This window comes from Hyperolius riggenbachi, chromosome 2, assembly GCF_040937935.1.
Source record: "Hyperolius riggenbachi isolate aHypRig1 chromosome 2, aHypRig1.pri, whole genome shotgun sequence".
Taxonomy (NCBI): domain Eukaryota; kingdom Metazoa; phylum Chordata; class Amphibia; order Anura; family Hyperoliidae; genus Hyperolius; species Hyperolius riggenbachi.
In genome coordinates this window covers 161,778,279-161,794,563 of record NC_090647.1, presented here as the reverse complement: position 1 = coordinate 161,794,563, position 16,285 = coordinate 161,778,279, and the positions used below count along the sequence as shown (strand labels likewise).

Here is a 16,285-nt window from a genome sequence, read left to right as displayed (position 1 = left end):
TATCAGGACTGATGTACAGATCTGTATTTTTCTACTGAAAAAAAAAAAAGTTTAATTGACTCTTAACTTTATTCCCATCTTTTAAATTGATATATTTCTTATTTGCTTGTGTTAAGAAGGAAAATTAACCAGGATCAGTGAGGTCTGAACTATAAAACATATTTTTCTAATGAAATCTTTATGGTGTGTGTGACTAGAATGTGTCGAGGGCGTCATTAGCGGGCTTAAAAATGTCCCCTCTTTCTTATCTCAAAAAGTTGGGAGGTATGCAGGCTGTAACTTAGTAGTGCATGTGGGAGTTTAGGGACTGGCATTGCCAGTGTTGATAGAGAAGTAGTGGATAAAGGTTAGGCAAATAGGGACGGACTGGTTACAGCTATGGTTTGCATAAGACAGGATCTGGAAAACAAACAAACAGTAGTCACCTCGCTTCCTGTATTGCGAGACTTGCATTAGTTTGTCCCTTGCCGTGCCCCGTAGTTGATCATGGCAACCTCCAGCAGCGGCATGACTTCTGAAAGACTGCGCTATCCTGAGTACATGGCTGCCAGCAGCGCGAGTCCGGGTCACATTGACAACAAGCAGGTGAGCGCTTGGTAATGCTACTGCTGTAAGCTCCCCGGGTGTCGCTATACAAGCGCAGCTCCCCGTGTAATTTGCCCTACACATGGGGACGATGTGACATCTGAGTAATTGTACTCTTTTTCTCTGTTATAATTATTTCATTTCCGCCTCTTCATCCTGATTTGCATGTGCTTCAATTATTTTCTTGCTGCGTTTTTAATGATTCAGTTCAGGTCTGGTCTGGTTACATGTCTATTGCATAAGCCTTGCAGCCAATGGAGAATGAGATCATGAGGGAAACTTCACTGTCGTCAATGTAAAACTGCACCATCATGCTGATGTTCTTGCTTCTAGTGGTGTATAACATTGCTTTTCAATCTCACCGTCACTATATGTGCCCAATTGTAAATGCCAAGTATCCTTTCACTATTAATACATTCAGGCATGCAGTGTTTATGTATGATCAGTGGTGTAGCTACAGACCTTGGGGCCCAATGTGGAATTTGGTAACCCCCCCCCCCCCTTTCCCAATAACTTGACGCAGTAGAAGGAAACCTCTACTAATCCAGCGCTGGGAACCTTTGGAAGTTCACACCTGCACACCTGTCTATGAACCAGTGTGGCTGCTCACACCTGAAGTGCTCCTCTTCCTCCCACCCCAGTATGGTCGCCAGATGTGGTTAGGGCAAGAGGTCAATGTCCGAGAAGAGAGGGGAGGTTAAGCGCTCCACCAGGGCCCGATCGCAGTCGCAACTGTTGCGGCTGTGATCCTTATGCCGGTGTATATGATTTATTGCATCACCAAACTCACTGTAATAGTCCCTGAATGGCAATGTTAAAGGAAATCTTGTGACCTAAAAAAGTTTAACTTATCTGGGGTTTCTTCCACTTCTCTGTATTCCTTCAGGTTCCTCGCTGTCCTCCTGGTCCAGACAATCTGCAGATGTGCCCCTCTGAAAGCTGGTCGACTGAGCCCCGTCATGGCCTACTGCACATGTATGACCCCCTTCCCCTCCCCCCTGATCAAGCTTCCATTGCCAGAAGCATTCTGCACATGAGCAGTTGCAAGTTTTACAAACTGCACATGCACAGAAAGTTCCCAGCCATGGGAGCGTGATTGAGGAGATGCATGGCCAGAGTCATGCATGTGCAGTAGCCTTCGAAAGGGCTTAGAGATTTCGGAGTGACACAGCAGCAGACCGGATCGGGAGAACAGCAAGGGACCTAAAAGACTACAGGGGGCTGGAAGAAGTCCCAGGCAGAAGTGAGCAGTCTCCGACCCATCGGTCAGAGACTACTAATTGGGAATCCAGCACTAGAAAGCGATGAGGGGAACGGGAAGGCTCTATAGGACCCAGAGAATTACCTCTATCTGTTTGTTTTTTGTTTTGATTTTTTTTTTGCTTCAGACTTACTTTAATATAGGAAAATAGAGGAATTGGATGTTGAAGAATGTATGAACTGACTCCACAGCCCTGGCTTTTATTGCAATTGATAGATGGATTGCCCTGGAGCATCTAATAATTCACTGTACACCATTATATTTTTATTTTTTTTCAACCAGAGCAACCTGTTTTGTTTTTGTTTTTTCGCTTTATCGAATAATTTGAAAAATTTAACCAGTATACCATACACTTATGATTGATTTTTCAGAATTTTTTTTTATACATTGAATACAATTTTCAGACGCATCCAATCAGATTTTTGTAGAAAAAAACCTGAAAGTTTGATCATTTTTTTTTTCCTTGATTGGAAAAAAAATGTGTTAATTTCAAATATTGGAATAACATTTTGTAATCCAATAAGCAGTTTTCTTTAAAGATAAACTCCAACCTAGAATTGAACTTTATCCCAATCAGTAGCTGATACCTCCTTTTACATGAGAAATATAATGCTTTTCACAAACAGACCATCAGGGGGCGCTGTATGACTGATTTTGTGCTGAAACCCCTCCCACAAGAAGCTCTGAGTACTGCGGTACTCTGGGCAAACTGCCACAATGTAACAATGTTCACAGATAGGAATTAGCTGTTTACAGCTGTCTCTAACAGCCAAAACAGCTAGGAGCAGCTACATAACCTGCCCACAGTAAAAATGTCACCATGTAATAAATGTCAGAATGTAAATCGGGGAGAGAAAAGATTTTACAATGAGCAAACACTGACTAAATTATTTATACATAATTATGGTAAAAAATGAAGCACTTTTAAGGCAGGTGGGGAGATTAACCTGACCCCACTCAGAATTAAAAGTCGCTCTCTGTAGATGGGGGAAAAAGATGGGTACAACCCTCCACCAAGGGTGAACTTAGCAATATGTAGAAGCTTTCCAGAGGCGCCAATAGAATAAAAGTCACTTAAACGAGCTTAAAACCTATGGGGCAGTGGTGGACCTATCCCATCCATGTGGACAAAGCAAATGAAGGACTGTGGCATCAACAGTCAAACAACAATTTATTTATAATCCACAGTAAAAATAGGCAACGCCTTTCACGGGCTCAATCCCGCTTCATCAGGCCAATCAAAAAGGAGCATACAGCTTATCAGCATCAAAACCACACTGAGCGTCTCTGATTGTAATGGGTGGCATTGTACTTGCCTCTGAAAGGTTCCCGGATCCATTTCCAGCCCACCGAACCAGTGTTGGGTCCCTCTTTATCCTCTGGTGATTGAGTTCATATGCACTGGGCATGCGCAAGTGCAGTCCATGCATGTCCAATAGAATAAAACACATCCATCAGTACTTTTACCCCCCCCCCTTGTTTTATTTTCACCTACACAAGCACTTCATTCTGCTAGTCATGGTAGATCTTACTTGTGCATGCACAGTTCAGATGCGCTCGTTAACAGCTCCTCTTCCAGACAGAAGAGGCATATTTGACCCAGTGGGTCGAATATGTTTAGAGGGAGCCAACGCTGGATCAATGGGCTTAAGATGGGTCCAGGGAGCCAGAGCTGGATTGGTGGGCTGGAAACGTATCCAGGTAGTATCTGGACTAACCAGAGTCTTTTTCACTAATGAGTTTATTTTTTGACACTTCAGAAGTGCATGACGTTAACTACAGTGACTGCTCTTTGCAAGTCTAAGTATATTTTACTTATTCTGAGAATAATTGTACTTTCTGTTTCTTTAGCCTTGTCTAAGCGTATAAATATTGAAGTCTCTGGAAGCGCTTATATGTGATGATAGAGGCAAGGCAGGTCATTTCGGCACGCACTCTACCCCGTGCTGTGCCTTACCTAGGCGTCGCCATAGACATAATGTTTTTACAGTGTGCCTATGGCTACGCAGCAGTGTAATGCATGTGTCGGCGATAGCCAGAACCTAATTACATCTCCCTCTGAGTTGCTACGATGCATAGGGGGAATAGTAATTAACTCTGCCCGGAATTTAAGCGGCAGCAGGGTGAGCCATGATTCAGGTCGCCCTGTGCCAAAGTGAACGGGCAGCACAATTCAATGTACGCAATAGAAGTGAATTGACATCTAAAAAATGCTTTCCTTATGTCTGCCATATTTGGATTAGTCACCTAAATCATAACTCCTGTAAGGATTTTCTAATACCTGTATTCACATTGTTTTCAGTCATTGAGGCTCTTGATAACCACTATGTCTTGATCCTCCTATCCTTTCTGGGGACAATAACTTGTTTAACCACATTAGCCTGCAGGTTGTTTTCACCTTATGAACGAGAGGGATTTTTACATTTCAGCACTCCTCCCTTTCATTCCCCAATAACTTTATCACTACTTAGAACAACAAAATGATCTATCTATTTCCGCCACCAATTAGGCTTTCTTTGGGTGGTACTTTATACTAAGAACTATTTTACTCTAAATGCATTTTAACCTCCCTGGCGGTAAGCCCGAGCTGAGCTCGGGCTATGCCGCCGGGAGGCACCGCACAGGCCCCGCTGGGCCGATTTGCATAATTTTTTTTTTGTTACACGCAGCTAGCACTTTGCTAGCTGCGTGTAACCTACGATCGCCGCCGCTGCCCGCCGATCCGCCGCTAAACCCGTCGCCGCAGCCGCCCCACCCCAGACCCTGTGCGCTGCCTGGCCAATCAGTGCCAGGCAGTGCCGTGGGGTGGATCGGATTCCCCTTTGACGTCACGACGTCGATGACGTCATCCCGCCCCGTCGCCATGGCGACGGGGGAAGCCCTCCAAGAGATCCCGTTCTTTGAACGGGATCTCTTGATCTCCGTTCGCCGGCGGCGATCGGAGGGGCTGGGGGGATGCCGCTCAGCAGCGGCTATCATGTAGCGAGACATTGTCTCGCTACATGAAAAAGAAAAAAAAAATTTAAAAAAAGGTATTTGCTGCCCCCTGGCGGTTTTTAACAAACCGCCAGGGAGGTTAATGGGAATGATAAGAAGAAAATAGAAAACATTATTTCCCAGTTATCGCCCATTATAGTTTTAAAATAAAACATTCTACTGTGGATAAAAGCCAAATATTTTATTTGCCCATTTGTCCCGGTTAGTGCAACGTTTAAATTATATCCCTAGTACAATGTAATGGTGTCAATATTTTATTTGGAAATAAAGGTGCATCTTTTCAGTTTTACATCCATCACAAATTACAAGCCCATAATATAATAATAATATACTCTCTTGACATATACATTAAAACATTTTTAGTCTCTAAAGTCTGTAGGTGTAATTTTACTATTTGGCTACAAGATGTCCTTGCGCATTATTTCCTATTACGTAAAATAAGTACGCTAAATAGGAAGTAGTGCGTGCCTGTGTTAGGTCCTGTTCACACCTAAGCGGGAATCGTGCGATTCCCGCTAATCGCTTGCCTTTTCAAAAAAACGCGAGTCCTATTCTAGCCTATGGCAGTGTTCTCGCTGCCATGATCGCGTGCGTTTTGCGGTTATCGCTAATCGCAAACGTGTTACCTGCAGCGGTTTCCCACGATTCTGGAGCGATCGCAATTAGCATGTATAGAACTGCTAATTGTGATCGCTCCCAAAACGCTTATTTGTCCAGTGATGTTTCTGCGTTTATCGTGGAAAAATCACACCCACAAAACGCTAGCAGTAATTGCTAGCGTTTTGCAATTTCTAGTGTGAACGAGCCCTTACTTTGGAAGTGATGCAGGCATCTCATTGATGCCAACCATCACTTGGACCTAGAGGGGAGATTAATGATTGGGAACAGTGGCGGGAGCGAGCGGGAGGGAGTGCGGCCGCAGCAATTAAGAATGATCACTGTTTTTCAGCAAAAAGAGTGATCATTGTTGGCGGACATGCATGGATTGACTCCACCAATCTCGCCCCCCCCCCCCCGTTGCCAGGACCTTTGCGATAGTGGGCTTCCGCCCGACCGTGCGCACAGCACATTTCAAACCCCTCTTCCCTCCCTCCCATGTTGGTTTCAACATCAGAAACCTTTCCTATAGCTATATATTGCTGTATACAGGGAGTGCAGAATTATTAGGCAAATGAGTATTTTGACCACATCATCCTCTTTATGCATGTTGTCTTACTCCAAGCTGTATAGGCTCGAAAGCCTACTACCAATTAAGCATATTAGGTGATGTGCATCTCTGTAATGAGAAGGGGTGTGGTCTAATGACATCAACACCCTATATCAGGTGTGCATAATTATTAGGCAACTTCCTTTCCTTTGGCAAAATGGGTCAAAAGAAGGACTTGACAGGCTCAGAAAAGTCAAAAATGGTGAGATATCTTGCAGAGGGATGCAGCACTCTTAAAATTGCAAAGCTTCTGAAGCGTGATCATCGAACAATCAAGCGTTTCATTCAAAATAGTCAACAGGGTCGCAAGAAGCGTGTGGAAAAACCAAGACGCAAAATAACTGCCCATGAACTGAGAAGTCAAGCGTGCAGCTGCCAAGATGCCACTTGCCACCAGTTTGGCCATATTTCAGAGCTGCAACATCACTGGAGTGCCCAAAAGCACAAGGTGTGCAATACTCATAGACATGGCCAAGGTAAGAAAGGCTGAAAGACGACCACTGAACAAGACACACAAGCTGAAACGTCAAGACTGGGCCAAGAAATATCTCAAGACTGATTTTTCTAAGGTTTTATGGACTGATGAAATGAGAGTGAGTCTTTTAGGGCCAGATGGATGGGCCCGTGGCTGGATTGGTAAAGGGCAGAGAGCTCCAGTCCGACTCAGACGCCAGCAAGGTGGAGGTGGAGTACTGGTTTGGGCTGGTATCATCAAAGATGAGCTTGTGGGGCCTTTTCGGGTTGAGAATGGAGTCAAGCTCAACTCTCAGTCCTACTGCCAGTTTCTGGAAGACACCTTCTTCAAGCAGTGGTACAGGAAGAAGTCTGCATCCTTCAAGAAAAACATGATTTTCATGCAGGACAATGCTCCATCACACGCGTCCAAGTACTCCACAGCGTGGCTGGCAAGAAAGGGTATAAAAGAAGAAAAACTAATGACATGGCCTCCTTGTTCACCAGATCTGAACTCCATTGAGAACGGTGGTCCATCATAAAATGTGATATTTACAAGAAGGGAAAACAGTACACCTCTCTGAACAGTGTCTGGGAGGCTGTGGTTGCTGCTGCACGCAATGTTGACGGTGAACAAATCAAAACACTGGCAGAATCCATGGATGGCAGGCTTTTGAGTGTCCTTGCAAAGAAAGGTGGCTACATTGGTCACTGATTTGTTTTTGTTTTGTTTTTGAATGTCAGAAATGTATATTTGTGAATGTTGAGATGTTATATTGGTTTCACTGGTAAAAATAAATAATTGAAATGGGTATACATTTGTTTTTTGTTAAAGAGACTCCGTAACAAAAATTGCATCCTGTTTTTTATCATCCTACAAGTTCCAAAAGCTATTCTAATGTGTTCTGGCTTACTGCAGCACTTTGTACTATCACAGTCTCTGTAATAAATCAATGTATCTTTCCCTTGTCAGACTTGTCAGCCTGTGTCTGGAAGGCTGCCAAGTTCTTCAGTGTTGTGGTTCTGCTATGCACTCCCCCCTCAGGGGGGAAAGAAACACACAAATGATCTCTTGAGATTCAAAAGGAAGGCTGTATACAACCTGCTTGTGTATGGATGTATTTTCTATGTGTGGACATACTGTACATCAACCTACTTCCTGTTTTGGTGGCCATTTTGTTTGTTTATAAACAAACTTTTTAAAATTGTTTTTAACCACTTTTAATGCGGCGGGGAGCGGCGAAATTGTGACAGAGGGGAATAGGAGATGTCCCCTAACGCACTAGTATGTTTACTTTTGTGCGATTTTAACAATACAGATTCTCTTTAAAGTGAACCTTAAGCCAGAAAAAAAAATAGTTTTACTCACCTGGGGCTTCTCCCAGCCCCCTGCAGCAGTCCTGTGCCCTCGCAGCCACTCACTAATCCTCTGGTCCCCCGTTGCCAGCTAGTTTCGTTTTTGCCGACAGGCCCGTCAGGACTGGCCACGCGTAGATTTTTCCGCATTCCTGACTGTAATTAGCGCTATTGCGGGCCGCAACACGCACAAAAATACGCGTTGCCGCATATCTATGCATGCGTAATGCGGCAACGCGTATTTTTGTACGCGTTGCGGCCCACAATAGCGCTAATTACAGTCGGAAATGTGTGGCCAGTCCTGACGGGCCTGTCTGCAAAAACGAAACTAGCTGGCAGCGGGGGACCAGAGGATAGTGAGTGGCTGCGAGGGCACAGGACTGCTGCAGGGGGCTGGTAGAAGCCCCAGGTGAGTAAAACTAATTTTTTTTTCTGGCTTAAGGTTCACTTTAAGTTGCCTAATAATTATGCACAGTAATAGTCACCTGCACACACCAATATCCCCCTAAAATAGCTAAAACTAAAAACGTTAAAAAAAATTCAGCTTTGATATTAACCACTTCACCACTGAGGGGTTTTACCCCCTGACCACCAGAGCAATTTTCACCTTTCAGCGCTCCTTCCATTCATTCGTCTATAACTTTATCATTACTTATCGCAATGAAATGAACTATATCTTGTTTTTTCCGCCACCAATTAGGCTTTCTTTAGGTGGGACATTATGCCAAGAATTATTTTTTTCTAAATGTGTTTTAATGGGAAAATAGGAAAAATGTGGGGGGAAAAAAATTATTTTTCAGTTTTCGGCCATTATAGTTTTTAAATAATGCATGCTACTGTAATTAAAACCCATGAAATGTATGTGCCCTTTTGTCCCGGTTATAAAACCGTTTAAATTATGTCCCTATCACAATGTTTGGCGCCAATATTTCATTTGGAAATAAAGGTGCATTTTTTTCAGTTTTGCGTCCATCCCTAATTACAAGCCCATAGTTTATAAAGTAACAGTGTTATACCCTCTTGACTTAAATATTTAAAAAGTTCAGTCCCTAAGGTAACTAATTATGTATTTTTTTTAATTGTAAATTTTTGAATTTTTTTTTAATTACAAAAAAAAAAAAATGGGGAGTGTGGGAGGTAATGAGTTAATTTTTTGTGTAAAAGTCATTTATTTGTATGTGAAAAATGTGTAGGGTGTAGTTTACTATTTGGCCACAAGATGGCCACAGTAACTTTTTGCTTTATTGCGACCTCCAAGCCTCCTTCCGGAAGCTTGGAGGAAGAATAAGGAGGCTGGACACGTGAGTTTCTTCTCACAATGATCGCGCTGCCCATAGGAGAGCAGCGGGTCATTGTGGGGCTTAGATCAACGAACGGGAATGGATTTTCCCGTTCATTGATCTCCGAGCGGGCGGCGGCGTGTTTACTAGCGGCGGGCGGCGTGTTTACGAGCGGGAGCGCGGACAGCGTCGGGAACGCGGAAAGTACGTATTTCTCCGTCCCTGGTTGTCAAAGGATGGAAAAAGGGGCGGAGAAATACGTACGCGCGGGGGTAAAGTGGTTAATGAGTTTTTTGGGTTCATTGAGAACATGGTTATTGTTGTTCAATAATAAAATTATTCCTCAAAAATACAACTTGCCTTATAATTCTGCACTCCCTATATTGGTATGTAGCCCCTGTCTTCCCAGTGATGTTTAGATATGCAGAATTCTCCTATCAGAGCATTCTGGGAGTCCAGGTATTCTTTTTGCTGGCTTCGGAACACACAGTATACAAGATGCACCTGCCAGCAGTAAAGATGTCACCTGTGATACATTTCAGAATACAAATCGGGGTGAGGAGAGATTTTACAATGGGCAAACACTCACAAACTAATTTATAACTGAATTTTGTTAAAAATAAGCAATTTTATTACTTTACATCCAGTAAAGTTCCACTTTAAGGCACTTTTGATAGTCATTACACCAAGGACCTTGGCACACTGGAGAGTGTCTTTGTGGGTCTTTTTTTTTTTTTTTTTTTTTTTAACTGCTTTTCTTGACTTGCATTAAAATTGCTGCAAAATTGCCGTGATTATGATTTTTTTGAAAAATCACGATCGCAGCTATTTTTGCCACAATTTTAATGTAAGTCAATGGAAGCATTTTTTTTTTTTTTTTGTTAAAACAAAAATGACCCGCAAAAGCTTTCTGATGTGTCAGGGCCCTTCAACTGTATTAAACAGGTTTTTCTTCAACAATCTTGCATTGTTAAACTTTTCCTGTGCAACCTTCTCCAGTAAATGATGGCTGTGAACTGTGTGCAGCTCAGTGTAGAAAGCTTTCCCAGGCGCCTGTCACATTTGTTTGACGGATGACCTTTCCAACACGCCTATTAAAAATGCCATGAAACTATGGATTTTGACGTCTGTGGCGAGACATTAAATGACCTTATAATTTAAAACAAAGCATTTGAGACCTGTTAGGAAGGCCTAAATTTGTTCAGCGCTAGCTTTACACATGGATATTTTACAGTATAATGAATGTTGAAAGGTAATGCCAAGTCAGTGGAACTTGCATGCATTTTTTGTCTTTATGATAATGTTTAAGTCTCCCCCTGGAACTCCTACTTGCCTTAACTAATAGTGACAGATGTAATGTCCACTACCTTCCATACTAAAAATGAAATGAAACCTTGCAGACTTTGATTATAACCATCCTAGAGCTTTTGTGTGTGAACATCTAGACATGTTTATGAAAGCTCATTAAACTTGATACTTGTGCAGATTTGATCAGCTTTCTTTGGACACTTGCCCATTAGGTTATGGATGGTCGATAAGATGCAAATAATTCCATTGGGGCATGGTTAACCACTTAAGTACTAGCAGTCTCTGCCCCCTTAAAGGGACACTTAAGTCAAACAAAAAAATGAGTTTTACTCACCTAGGGCTTCCAATAGCCCCCTGCAGCTGTCCGGTGCCCTCGCCGTCTCCCTCCGATCCTCCTGGCCCCGCCCGCAGCCACTTCCTGTTTTGGTGACAGGAGCTGACAGGCTGGGGACGCGAGTGATTCTTCGCGTTCCCAGACACATTAGCACCCTCTATGCTGCTATATGGTATATGATATATGCTATAGCAGCATAGATGGCGCTATTGTGGCCAGGAACGCGAAGAATCACTCGCGTCCCCAGCCTGTCAGCTCCTGTCACCGAAACAGGAAATGGCTGCCGGCGGGGCCAGGAGGATCGGAGGGAGACGGTGAGGGCACCGGACAGCTGCAGGGGGCTATTGGAAGCCCCAGGTGAGTAAAACTCATTTTTTTTTGTTTGACTTAAGTGTCCCTTTAAGGACCAGAGACCACTGGTACAGGAACGTGGAATCCAGACGAAATAACGACGAATCGCCGCACATACCTGCCGCAGCCGCCGCCGTCGTCGCCGCTCGCCGGGACTCCCAGGACATAGACTTTGCCGTGTCTATGACGACAGTGCCGTGTGAGCCGGTCAGGAGCCGCTTTCATTGGCTCCTGACCGTGTCTATCAGTGTAAGCCAATGAGTGCGGCTTACATTGATAGACACGGCCAGGAGCCAAAGAAACTGCTCCTGACCAGCTTGCATGGCTCTGCTGTCCTAGAGACAGGCAGAGCCTGTGAGATGCGGCGAGACTCGTCGGGTTTGAGCGGCGGATGCGCGCAGCGGCAGCTAATTGAAATCTACGCCCTGCCAGCCAGGAGCCCCCCAAAACAGGGCGTAGATTTCAGTTCGCTCGGTCCTTAAATAGTTAAGCAAATTTTGAATACAAATGTATGCAGCTTGAAAATGGACCAATCAATCCCTTCCAAGGTGAAACTGGTCTATTTTCAAGCTTCATACATTTGCATTGTCTTCCTTCAACTCACTTCACCTGCCTTTAAAGGCATTCTATCAAACTTAACAAATTTCTGTCAGTAGCATAAATCAAAATTGCAATAACAGTCTGTGCGAACACAGCATATCTTTTTGCTGTGCAGTGTTTCTATTCCTTTTAATTTACCTTATAGACGGATCCCCTGACAAGCTGACGGCGACGGCTAATGGGGCAGCTCATTATGTGAGAGGGGATTCCTTTTTTACAGTGCGGCCGGGGATTATACTATTTTCATGTTTCACCATATAAGAGTGCATTATTCAGCGCGTGATCCGAAGTAGCCTGTTATGAGGAGCGCGAGACAACCGCTCTCGCTTCTACTCTGCCCAGCCAATCCGCCCCCAGAAGGAGACTTCCGTGTGTTGGGCTGCCGCCGCATCATTAGTTGTTTGTCATTGCTACGCAACGGCAAACCTATAAATTCTTCCAAAGGACCCTTCACATCTCATTAAAGAGACTCTGAAGCGAGAATGAATCTTCTGGAGGCAGGGCTAACGGCTGCAGCCCTGCCTCCAGTCGCGTCTATCAGCGGCGCATCGCCGCCTCTCCCCCGCCCCTCTCAGTGAAGGAAGACTGAGAGGGGCGGGGGAAAGGCGGAGATACGCGCTGACAGACGCGCGTGGGGCAGGGCTGCGGCGGTTAGCCCTGCCCCAACCAGGAAGAGGGGATGCGCTGCACGGAGGGGGATTTGGGGGTGAAGGGACCCCCGTTTAGCGGCACGATAGCGGCGGTTTAGCAGGGGCACACATGCCCCTGCTATCTATGAGGTCTGAAGCGAGATTTATTCTCGCTTCAGACTCTCTTTAAGCTATGAAATGACAACTTGTTTGAGAGGCATATGGAGGCTGCCATATTGATTTCCTTTTAAGCAATGCCAGTTGCCTGGCAGCCCTGCTGCTCTATTTGGCTGCAGACGTGTATCTGAATCACACCAGAAACAAGCATGCAGGCTAATCTTGTATTTTGTAGTATATACAGGCGCTGATCCAAACTTTATCTCGTGTATGTTCCACCAGCTGCTCAGGATAAACCACATCCACTATCGGCTCCAAGAAAAATGCATACAAATCCACAGCGCTTGGTACTCAAATCGGCATCTGCAGTAACCCCACAGTGCTCAAAAGCATATTTCCACAGTGACCATCACCAGAAATAAATCAAGAAAGGTCACTTCTCCATCCAAGAATCACATAAACATTTATTAGAAACTGAATCTACATCACATATACAATGACTTACTTCAAGGGTCCTTTTGACAGGGACCCTTAGTAGTTAAAAGCATATAGTGTAACCCAGTAGACATTTAAAATCCAAAAAACGATCTCATATAAGTTGCCCAGTCTCCAGTTCCTACCGGTTTCGGCCTTGCGCAGTCATCAGGAAACCCTGGGTTACACTATATGCTTTTAACTACTAAGGGTCCCTGTCAAAAGGACCGTGGAATTAAGTCATTGTATATGTGATGTAGATTCAGTTTCTAATAAATGTTTATGTGATTCTTGGATGGAGAAGTGACCTTTCTTGATTTATTTCTGGTGATGGTCACTGGGGAAATATGCTTTTGAGCGCTGTGGGGTTACTGCAGATGCCGATTTGAGTACCAAGCGCTGTGGATTTGTATGCATGCAGCTAATCTTGTCAGATCTGACAAAATTGTTAAACACCAGATCTGCTGCATGCTTGTTCAGGGTCTATAGCTAAAAGTATTGGAGGCAGAGGTTCAGCAGGGCTGCCAGGCAACTGGTATTGCTTAAAAGAAAATAAATATGGCAGCCCCCATATACTTCTCACTATAGTTGTCCTTTAAGCTGCCTATTCCTTGCTTGTTTTTCATTTGTGCTCATGAGACTAGTTAACTAGTTGGTGCTCTGCCTGCAACGCTACGATGATGGCTCCCATTGCCAGAAGTGTAGCACCCTTTAGGTAAGCAATATTGTTTATCCCACTCCCATCCCAAGGGCACACTATCACAAATCTCCCTTATGGGCAGGTTTGTGGGGTTTTTTCTTAGAATTGGGTGGCGATTTAAAAAATGCTTTGCCTTTGAATGTCAAGGGTGGTCTGGCGTGATTATCAGGGCTAACTGCAATTGCCGGACACGAAGCATTTTGTGAGCCTTTGTGTTCTAATGTAAAGTATTGGAGTAGGAAAATCACTTCCAAAATTGCTTACAGAATGCTAGTGATTGGGATTAGCGATTCCTAGTGGCTCTCTTTTCCCCTTCTTCTGTATAGAAGCTCCTTGATGAACCGATTAAGGGTGATTTTAGAAGTATCTGTTTAGGAGCCCAAACACGGGCTGTTTCCTGCGCCATATTTATCTAGGTTCCCTCTAGGGTGGAGATAATAATTAATATTTGTGGGGTGGGCAGTAACAGCCCTCTACTGACAGCATGGGTGTAAATATTGTGTGTACTGAATCATGTTGTGCTGCAGTCTTCTGTTGCCTCTTGCTTTCGCAACTTTAGTGAGTTGATGTGTTGTTATTGGTTTCTTTTCAGGTGAATTTTGTACACATAACCTCCTCACATTTTTAGACTGAAAAATTAAAAAAAATATTTAATTACCTTCTGCAGTGACCCGACTCATTGTAAATTCACATCAGGGCTGTGGAGTCGGAGTCTCTGAGTCGGAGCAATTTTGGGTACCTGGAGTCGGAGTTGTGATTTCATAAACTAAGGAGTCAGAGGATTTTGGACAAAATGCACAACGCTGGTAAGTATTAGAGTCGAGGAGTCGGAGTCTGAGGCATTTTTGGGTGCCTGGAGTCGGCATTTTCGTAAACTGAGGAGTCGGAAGATTTTTGCACCGACTACACATAGCCACTCCCAAGACTCCTCTTCTCCTGTCATTTTAGAATTACCTGCCTGGTCTTTTTGTTGTGAGTCTCCGCCCATTTCTTGTGCATAGCCCCGCCCTGCTGAAAACAGGCGCAGCATTCTCTCTACTCAAGGAAGAAAAAAAATTGATGGGGTGGGGCTACGTGCCGGAATCCAGCGGCTACGGGGCTCTAGGAGAGATGCACAACAAGAAGATTGGGCAGGTAATTAAAACTTTACTGGAGAAAAGGATCCTGTGAATTTGTGTTATTGGCTGGATATCTGCTTTAAACAATACTTGAACTCCTATATGAGCATATTGGCTCACAACATACGAACTTGCAAAGACCTTAAAGGGAACCTAAACTGAGAAGGATATGGATTTTTCCTTTTTAAATAATACCAGTTGCCTGACTCTCCTGCTGATCCTGTGTCTCTAATACTTTTAGCCACAGCCCCTCAACAAGCATGCAGATCTGGTGCTTTGACTGAAGTCAGACTGGAATAGCTGCATGCTCGTTTCAGGTGTATGATTCAACCACTGCTACAGCCAAAGAGCTCAGCAGGACTGCCAGGCAACATGTATTTAAAAGGAAACCTCAATATCCCTCTCAGTTTAGGTTCCCTTTGAAGGACTTCAGAGGCCAAAAATGTAATTATTTTTTACTCACCTGGGGATTTTTCTAACCCTTCGCAGCCGTCTCAGCCCCTCGCCGCAGCCTCGGACCTCCTCAGTGTCCCCGCTGGCCAGCTGCAATGACCGCGACCCGCTTGGGTTGGCTCTTCTTCGCCTGCGCGGGCACTCATACCCACGTGTTCACGTCATCTGGTGCAGAAGAGCCGACCCTGCCGGCAGGTCACGATCATTGCATCCGGCCGGCGGAGACACCGAGGAGGAACGGGGCTACGCCAAGGGGCTGAAGAAGCCCCAGGTGAGTAAAAAATAGATAACCTTTTTGGCCTCTGAAGTCCTTTGACACTGCCGTGATAAAATATACATTTTATTTTACAATCCATAAAAATATATAATGATACACTTAGTAAATTACCTAAACCTTCTGTTACTATAATATAAAACACACATGCTATCTTCATAAAATATGCAGTCATGTTCTTTTAAAATTTAAGATGTTTATATAGCAGTGGTGTAGTTTCTTAATTATCGCTCATTTAAATGTATTTATAATATCCCATTAATCAGAAAGATTGTTCTACAGTAATCATCCTTAGTTTGCTAGGTGAGAAAATAATAGCACCATTACACAAATGTAATATATAATTTCATCATGCTTCTATGAATACAAAAGTATCAAAAGAAATGTAATGAACAAAATCTTATGAGAAGTATTCACACCATCTTACAATGAAGGTATTCTAGGTCAAGAGTTACAATCTGCTCTTCCATGGCTAGATGACAGTAACTACTGTATTTTTCGCACTATAAGACGCTCCTGACCATAAGATGCACCTAGGCTTAGAGGACAAAAACCAGGGGGAAAAATATACATTAAACCTGGGGCATCTTGTGCATTATGCCCTTTGTACCTCATGCCCCCTTGTACCTCTTGTCTCCCTGAGTCCCCCTTGTGTCCTTCTCTGTCCCCATGTGTTTGTCTCTGTCTCCTTGTGTCCTCCTCTATGCCCCTTTGTGTCCCTAGTTTTCCCCCCTGTATCCTCCTCTGCATGGGCACAGTACAGGGAATCCCCGACATTGCGTCGGCTT

General features: G+C 44.1%; 1 protein-coding gene across 1 annotated transcript in view; it reads left to right on the top strand.

Annotated features, from left to right (window-relative positions):
• The first annotated feature begins 455 nt into the window (after positions 1-455).
• The window catches only part of DNAJC15 (DnaJ heat shock protein family (Hsp40) member C15), a 68,771-nt gene continuing 52,941 nt past the window's right edge, over positions 456-16,285 (top strand). The window contains exon 1 of the mRNA XM_068267786.1: positions 456-585. Coding sequence (XP_068123887.1) covers positions 487-585 — 99 coding nt within the window. The 5' untranslated portion in view covers positions 456-486. The remainder of the gene's footprint in view (positions 586-16,285) is intronic.